Genomic DNA, 9015 nt, shown 5'->3' with positions numbered 1-9015 from the left:
TCAGTTCAAGGTAGCAAATTAGTATCCTTCTTCACACAATCTTAAGTTGTTTCTATAATTCATTTAGTATCTTTTAGGAATTTAATTTATCAAATTAATTCCTGATACAAAAAGAAATTTATTTTTTTACATCAGTTATTCAGAATTAAATAATAAAAATATATGGCATAAGTATTATAATAGCACTACTGTTTCCTGGTAGCAATAAAATACAAAAGTGCAAAAACAACATAAGCCAATATTGAGCTTTGCAGGGCTAGAGTAACGAAAAAAGCATGCCCTGGTCATTTTAATGTGAACAGATATCTGTCAGCAAATGGTCAAGACATTCACGACGCTATGACGAAAAACAAACCAATAAAACTAAGAGACTACAGTGTAGAGACCTCCCCTTGTACCCTCATACCGGAAGCTCAGTTTTGTTGTTGCACTGAAAGAAAATGGCTGCCTCGAGCTTTTTGCACAGATACTGAATCAAGTTTACTGTAAATCTACTGTCTGTCGCCGATGGTGCTGAGCATCTCAGTCCGGCATGGCACACACATGGTAAATTGCGCTTTTCGTTGAAACTTGTTGGCTGCATCTTGGATTTGACTGCTGACTTGTAACTTTCGGTTGGGGAAGGTGGTCTGTGCTTTGCAAAACCTGCTAGATGGCCAGAAATACAGTAAAGATTATATTTGGCTGATTTCTGATATTATTTCATATGGAATCAGCATGTGAATCTAATTAATCTCACATTTATTATGCAATAGATATTGATTATGATAATTGATATTCCATAAATATTTAAACGTTAGAAATATTGTTTTTTGCCTTCAGTGCTATTGAAAGTTTTGAAGGTTCAATAACCATGATCTTACGATCTTAGACTATCTGAATATAGTATTTCGTAAATGTAATCGTTTTTATTTAATTGGTAATATATTACTGTAGGTATGACTTTTTTAAAAAAAATAGGGCTTCTCTTTGTCACGAAGGAGGCGGAGCGTCTGCTTTTGATTCACATAGTCGTGAGAAGTCTGAGACATCTTGTTGTATTCTTTTTCATGGTTTTTAAAGTGATAGACATGATCTCCCAAAAAGGCCAGTGTAAAAATGTAAATTTATGAGAAGGAAATGCTTCTTCTAATCTTCCGTTTTGCCTAATGCCAGATATCCGCGAATCTTAGAATAGTATTATCCAGGCTTCCTGCGGTGCAGCTATAGGTCCAAACTACACCGTCATTAATAGTGCCTGGATCATCATAGAACTGCATTTTTATTTTCTCAGAGTGGCATCTTTTGTCCTTTCTGTAATATTTATGATTTTAAAAAAGTACTTCAAGTTCAGCAAAGTATCTAAGAAGTCCAACATACAATAGTTTAAAAATATTACATGTGAGTACGTTTCCATGGGCATTTGAATTCCTTTTTTTTGGTATCCCAAAAAATAGAACTGTGTGAGTAATTGTGAGGATACTACTCTACTGCTATTCTATGCTTGCAAGTCTAAGCTTGCAATACCACAGAGAGGTTACTGCCATGACAGTGTAATTTTGCAGTGAAATTATTATTTAGTTAAGTTCAGTTGGCCAAAATAGCTAGGTAGTGTACTTTTCCCCACCTGATTTGGCAGATAGTATAAACTTCGTAATTCCTGGAAGCTTCAAATATTTGGTTACTCTTTAAATATATGCGATTTGAAAAAACCTGATAAATAAGCTGAAGAAATGTAAACTAGAACAACAGGCTTCTGCCAAGCCAAACACCTTAGTGTCCGAACAGACCTAAGTCCAAGAGTCAGTTTGTTTGAGTGTTTTCATTGTTTTTCTGAATTTCCTTTTCTGCCAAAAATTGCACCTGTTCCACATTAAAGTCTTGCTAATGTTTGTTCAGACATGTGTCACCTGTCATTTTTTTTTGTCAGTGTGACCATATTATTAATAGATGCCTTAATTTCCAGTTTTTTCCAAGTTTAGATCAAAGCAAGAGTGAATTTTTTTAATGTATAAATCACATTTATATTTCTGAACTGTCATTGACCATTTAGCATTTTCATCACTGAAGTGAAAAAATCAATTAATAGCTTGTTTAAAAGTTAATCTGGTGGTTTGCAGACACTTCTTAGAACTAATTTAGAATTATCTATTGTTATTTCATGTGTAAAAGACTAGAAGAATAGCTCATCTTGGACTGTGACATTGGCGTGGGTAAATTTGGGTAAATTTATAAACAACCATGATAGGGAGTGCGGGACATTTACCCAGAATCCTTTACCGAAATCCAGCCCACTCCCCAAACCAGCGTAAAAAACTGAGCAGTCAGGTTGGATTAAAGATTTTAACTAAATCTGATATATAGAATGGCAGTAAATTTGTAATATTATGCATTATTTATTAATGGGAAAACTCAATAATCATCCAAACAATGTCAGGTAGTATGAACTAGGTCCACGTTGCAAGTCATGTTGCCAAAGTGCAGTGTGTGTGTCCAGCCTTATTTATGATACAGGGGCCTATTCCCTCACACTGTGTAATGGTGCATTTGCTTCATCAATTTAAACAGGCAGCAAAATGAACAGTTTTGACAATATTTGGCAGTTGTCTTTTAATCATGTAATACTTCTAACGGAAGAATATAGGCAAAGAAGAAGAGAAGCTTGGAAATTGTGTCTGAAGAAGAAAAGGGATTATGCGAGAGAATAATAAGATGCCAGGGGAGGATACAATTACGGAGGAACTAATTAAGTGTGCTGGAGAAAAGAAATGACAAGGAAGATCTACACACTGATTAGGAGAATCGTGGAAGAAGAAAAGATGCCAGAAGAGTGGAGATGTGCCCTTATCTGTCCGATACATAAGAAGGGGAGCAAACTGAAATGCGAAAACATCACAGGTATATCCCTGTTGTCAGTAGTGTACAAGATCTTAGTTACAGGGATCACCAGGAGACTGGCGACAAGGACTGAAGAGGTCATTGGGGATTACCAATGTGGATTCAGAGGCAACCGCTCTACAGTGGACCAGATGTTTACATTACGGATAATATTAGAGAAGTGTTACGAGTATGGTATAGACTTTTATCATTTATATATTGATTTTAAGACGGCATAGTGTGAGTAGAAAAGGATTGTGGGAAAGAATGAGACAGTTTGGTATTCCAGATAAGTTAATAAAGCTGGTCAAAATGACCACGGAGGAGAGCACCGCAAAGGTTACTGTTCAGGATAGTATCTCGGAAACCTTCAAGATAGAGAGGGGAGTCCGACAAGGTGACCCCTTGTCACCGATGTTATTCAATATAGCCCTAGAGAAGGCAATCAGAGGGCTAGAAACTAACCCTGATGGGGATATTTATAATAGGCTCTCCCAATATCTTGCCTATGCTGATGATGTGGTCCTAATAGCACGAAGCGTTAATGCTTTGCGGAAGGCATTTATCGAATTTGAGGCAGGAGCCAAAGGACTAGGTTTACTGGTGATTGAAAAAAAGATCCACTACATGAGGACTTCTCGAGACCCAAGACAACCAATTGATCTAAAAGTAGGAAAGCACTCTTTCCGAGCCGTGAATGAGTTTTTAGGTATTTAAGTATTTAGGAGCGATCGTCACAGCAGACAATAAGATCAGCAAGGAGGTGAGCGGCAGACTGGCGGCCGGCAATAGGAGCTATGGGGCATTATATAACCAACTTAAGAGCCGTAGCCATTCACGGGATCTCAAGAAGGTTCTGTACCAAACTGTTTATTAGACCTGTGGTCACATATGGTGCAGAAACATGGACCCTAACTAAAGCTGACGAACGCCATCTAAACACCTGGGAGAGGAAAGTTCTGAGAAAGATATATGGGTCTGTAAGGATAAGAGAAACATGGAGAATAAGAACAAACAGTGAACTGAGGAGACTGTACCAGGACCAAGATCTGGCTGCTACAATTAAGGCAGGACGACTACGATGGCTTGGGCACATCCAAAGGACAGAGTGGGGTAGAGGCCCCCGAAGAGCTATAGAGGGACACCCAGGAGGAAAAGAGGCCGAGATTGAAATGGCTGGAAGATATGGAGGCAGATATAAGAGAGCTGGGTGTGAGGAGATGGAGGATTAAAGCAGCAGATCGGACACAATGGTGTCCAGTGGTGACTGTATTTGCGGAGGTCCTTCAAGGTCCATAGAGCCATGGAGTACGTAATACTTCTAACGGAGGTGTCACTTGTTAGTTTGGGAAAGACAAAAACTCTGGCAGACATGGAGTCAGAGAGAATCAATCAACTTAAAGCCAGGTGGATGAATCGACTGTGAAGAAATGTCAAAACTGGAGAATTGACCAGACGTTTTCAGTTACTGGTTTTCTAACTTCTTTTTAACATAATTAAATTCCGATCACTACAGTATTTTGAAACGTCTAGTCGCCCATGCTCACTGTAAGCAACTCCATTGTTTCATAAAAAGGATCTTGGATTTTTAAATAAAATCATGACAATTTTTTTTTCACTAAGTTGCTGTGGCACAACAGCAGAAATATTTCACTATACTTTTCTTGTGGTTTTATCATTCACCTTTTGGTACTGCTGCCCTCAGAATGGAATATTTTCACATTTATTGTGGTCATTTTGATATGGTGCAATTACTACAAGTATAGAATGAATTAATTTCTGAAGTGGCTGTGTAAAAAAATAAATAAAATCAAAATACAAAATGATTAACATTTTTTGTTAATTCTAAATAAACAGCAACTAACATAGTTCTTGTGTGGCAAAGCTATATCTCAAGTAGTGTGAGCACAACATCAATGCAAAGCTGATTTTGTAGGACCCCGTGCTTTACCTCATTCTTTATAGTAAAACATTTTAACAAACTTTTCAGTATCACTGCACCCATTTCTGTTTACTGATGCTGTTTTAACAGGATTTTAACTGGGTTAGTTTAGTTCAGTAAGGTTGTTGTTTATTTAACAGGAGTCGGAAATGAAAATGTAGTTAGTATTTTATTGTAATTTAAGAATTTACCTCAATGCTGTGCAGTGTTTACCAGTAAAGGCACATTTGCATGAATGTAATGAATATTAATCATCGCTATTTGATTTCACAGGGGTTGAAGAAGAGACCCAAGGGGATAAACTAGCTGGACTCATGTCAGTCACCTCTTCTGTTATTCAGACACATTCTCTTTTGAAGCCACAATGGTGAGAGACTTTAATCTTTTTTTATTGTGTTCAATCTAAAGATGTTTATGTTTTTTCATCTGTCCTTTATAACTTTTTATCAATGATGATCATATGAAGTGTACCACAAAGTGTTAAAAGGAATTATTTAAGTTAATATGCAACATTTTTGCATCTTATATAAATTTTATACCTCCATTTTTCAGTATGCTCACCATTCTGAATGTATTGGATTCATTTCTTTGGAGAAGCTTGTTTTCAACATGAAACATTCAGTCCTAGAGGTCTGATATTTATCAAAACAAATAAAAAAAATAAAGGAACAAACCATTTCATAGTGATGAATGCTCTGTAACAATTTAGAACCTACTAAGATTGTATTTTTTGAATACCCAACTTTTTTTCAGCAACAAGTTTTGGAATATGCATTGGACAGGGCAGAGGTAAGAAAATGGAATCTAAAAATTGGTTAAAAAAATCTCTGAATGATAATCTGTACGGATTATGTGATGAGAGTGAGTTTAGGGTGATGTTGGAGAATACTAGCTTTTCTAGAGTCATTTAATTTTCCTGTGTGCATGTTTAAGACAGTGCTTTTAAGAAATAAATTAAGTGTTAACATAAATAGGGTACTTCTGGCAGACCAAACTGAAACAACAGGACAAAGTAACTTAAGTGTTAACCAGTGCAAACGTGGGTAAACAAACATTGCTAGTGTTGCTCATCATCAAAAGTCTTTAAACCAAATTGTGGTAAATGACAAGTGCCTCTTTGCATAAATAAAACTTCAGCTGAGGATCATCTAAGAGGCATTGTATTAATTCTAGCTCACACCCCTATAGACTTTTCATTATGAAGACCCATCCCATTTAGCACTGTGTGTGGGAAAACAGTCTAGCCCTAAAATAGAACACAACAGCATGATTTTGTAAGCAGCAGTGGAAAGTCCAGGTGACATGCGCTACTTTAAATATTTGTGCTTCTTTGCAGTACATTGTGGAAAGTGCACAACAGCGTCCAGTCAAAAGGAGAAGCTCCTCAAGTGGAAGGTGAGGTGTGATTCCAACTTAGAGTTCCTCTGTGCACATTTAAAATGTTCGTGCCTGAATCCTTCTGCATTTAATTTTGCCGCAGGAAGTCTTTGTATCAGAAGCTGTACGACCTGTATATGGAGGAGTGTGAAAAAGAGCCAGAAATTAAGGTAAGAGAAGTGTTAATAACTGAGATGAAATCCTGAACAAAAAATGTCTTTCAACAAAAATGCACTGGCCAAGTTGGAATATATTTGACAACTCCATACTGAGCTGTTTATTTTCTTTTCTGATTTCATTTTGTCGGTTTGGCGCTGTATTAGTAAAATAGTAGTCCCTTACTGTGAAAATGACTCAAAGAAAAACATTACTTTCAGTTGAAGGAACCCTTGTTTTAGTCAATAGCCATAGTGAACTGAATACCAGAGTAAAATGGCAAAAGCATTTAGTGATTTCCTTTTGACAGTAATTAGAGCCAAGAGCTGTGTGTTTTGCTAGTTGCATCATTCTAAAGGCTCATATTATATTTCACTCTTTAAAAAGGATTGTAGCTTGTCTGGGTAAGTTAGTGGGACATTCCATGCCTGTTTGTAAATAGGGCAAATTAATTACAAAATTACTTGAGAGCAAGTGCAGAAATCCAGATTTTCAAGGGTACAAATGGGGTAATATTTAGATTTTAGCCTTTAGTCAAAGCATTCTTGTAAATCTGAGCGGCTTGGTTTTGATTTCTGTCAGACAAGAGCATTTATTTTAATGTAAATTATATTTAAAATGTAACTTTTATGTAAATATTTGATGATCAATACCAAAAGCTTCAGCAGCAGAAATAGTTCGCACCTTGGATATTCTGTTTAGAATGACATCTGATATAGACAGTTGTCTTCCAGATTTCTTTTAATTCTATATTACAGGTGTATTTGTATTTGTTTTTTTGCAGAAGCTGAGGAGAAATGTCAATCTACTGGAAAAGCTGGTGATGCAAGAGTCTCTGTCCTGTCTTGTTGTCAATCTGTATCCTGGAAATGATGGCTATTCATTGATGCTCAGGGGAAAAAATGGTTCTGGTAAACTATATTTCTCTCTGTCCACTTAGACACGTGCAAGACAGTCATAATTTCTTAGTTTCTTATTTTTTTTTAGGAATTGTATTCATGTGATTGGCATTTCCTTTGAATGTTTCAAGTGAGGTTTTGTTTCAATGCAGTTAGAATTGTTTTGTATACTGGATTATCCCACTAAGAGTAGGAATATTTTCATTACTGCTAGAAGAACAGTTTCAAGTCAGTGTTCCTTGGTCTTCTTTACCTTTCTATGCAGTAGTTTGCTAGGTCTTGCTAGTAGTATTGGTTTATGTAGCAAGAGAAATCTGTTGCATGTCTTTGAAAACCTGCTTCACATATGGTTTTGTCATCGTTAAACTGTAACAAAGCAAAACTGACTGTTTACTAGAATTCAGGCCATAAGGAACTAGCCTCAGTACAAGCTGTTTTCACAAAATGTACAGTGTGCACTCACACTTTCAGGTGGACTTCCTTCCCTAACTGGTATAGAAATTTACATTTTTGAACTGGAGGCTATGCGGTAACAGAGTCTTTTAGAAAGAACGAATGCATGTTCTAATCAACAGCCTTGTGGGTTACAGGAAGAAGATTAGGTGTTAATCAGTCTGTTTTTTTGCAGCTGGAACTAAGTATTCATGTGATGCCTGTGATATGCTGATATGTGAAATCCAAGAGCCTGATTCTCAGGAATTACTGAATAAAGGACCCTTATGTTTCAGATTCAGAAACCATCCGGTTACCTTATGAAGAAGGGGAACTACTGGAGTATCTTGATGCAGAGGAGCTGCCCCCAATTCTTGTTGACCTCTTGGAGAAGTCACAGGTAGGCACCCCCTGTGTTTACGTAGCTGAGCCACATTTATTCTGCGGTTGTAGTTGGTTGCTTTGGAGTTTTAACATATGTTAATATATTTTTTTACTTTAAATGTTTTAATTAACAAAGACCATGATTTTTATGTTGTATCTATAAAAATTGCATTTAGTTTGGCAATGGTCGATTTATCAAACATCATGATGTCAATAACATCATATTTATGTGACTGTACACGTAACATGATCTTTTGCTCACAGTTTTTGTTCTTGAACAGGTTAATATATTCCACTGTGGGTGCGTCATTGCTGAGATCAGGGATTATCGGCAGTCTGGCTACACAAAAATGCCAATCTATCAAAGCCGACATATTTTGCTACGGCCAACAATGCAGGTAATTAATCTTTCTTTTTTTGGAGATGATTTATCGTTAAATGGAAAATACTCCAACTCAGTTTAGTGATTATCACAGGCTGTTGTATGAAATCTATCCATGATCTTTTTAAAAGTGTGACTTCTGTGCAGTCACATTACAAGATTCTTGTCCCCACCTGTGGTCTATATCTGTTATTCTTGTGTATGCAGTGCATTGGATGTGGCTTGTGTAGTTCATGCAATATCTTTAGTATTCAGCATTAAATGGGGTTTAGAAATGAATGATTAGTTTTGGGTGATAGATCACTGGCAGAAGCTATATACAGTATATAACAGCTGTACCCTGGGTAATAGTACCAATTAAATTTGGATTAAAATAATAATAACCTATAACCTCAAGACGGACATTAAAATATTGAGGTGGATTTCTTATGATTCAGATTTTCTTTCTGGAAACTGATACCCGTTCTAAAATCTGGACTATGAGAGAGATCACAGCAATATGTACCTTGATGAAACAGAATCACCTGAAAAAACTTTGAAGATTCATCACAACAACATAACACAACAATATAATCTAGAAAAAAAGA

At 36.4% G+C, this 9015-nt stretch overlaps 1 protein-coding gene across 4 annotated transcripts in view; it reads left to right on the top strand.

Moving 5' to 3' along the window:
- Positions 1-415: 415 nt before the first annotated feature.
- supt20h (SPT20 homolog, SAGA complex component) overlaps positions 416-9015 on the top strand; it is a 24420-nt gene continuing 15820 nt past the window's right edge. For 3 of the 4 annotated variants that reach the window (XM_088921034.1, XM_088921035.1, XM_088921032.1), the window contains exons 1-8: positions 416-546; positions 5072-5165; positions 5552-5587; positions 6135-6193; positions 6279-6345; positions 7116-7242; positions 7959-8062; positions 8328-8444. In XM_088921034.1, the coding sequence (XP_088777160.1) occupies positions 5163-5165; positions 5552-5587; positions 6135-6193; positions 6279-6345; positions 7116-7242; positions 7959-8062; positions 8328-8444 (513 nt within the window). In that variant the 5' untranslated portion in view covers positions 416-546; positions 5072-5162. Of the gene's footprint in view, positions 547-2768; positions 2878-5071; positions 5166-5551; positions 5588-6134; positions 6194-6278; positions 6346-7115; positions 7243-7958; positions 8063-8327; positions 8445-9015 lie in introns of those variants that run through there. The other variant, XM_088921033.1, reaches the window with a different exon arrangement.

Source organism: Atractosteus spatula, chromosome 7, assembly GCF_055471065.1.
Source record: "Atractosteus spatula isolate fAtrSpa1 chromosome 7, fAtrSpa1.hap1, whole genome shotgun sequence".
NCBI lineage: Eukaryota > Metazoa > Chordata > Actinopteri > Semionotiformes > Lepisosteidae > Atractosteus > Atractosteus spatula.
The sequence above is the reverse complement of the archived record's forward strand: the minus strand, read 5'-3'. Positions and strand labels throughout refer to the sequence as shown.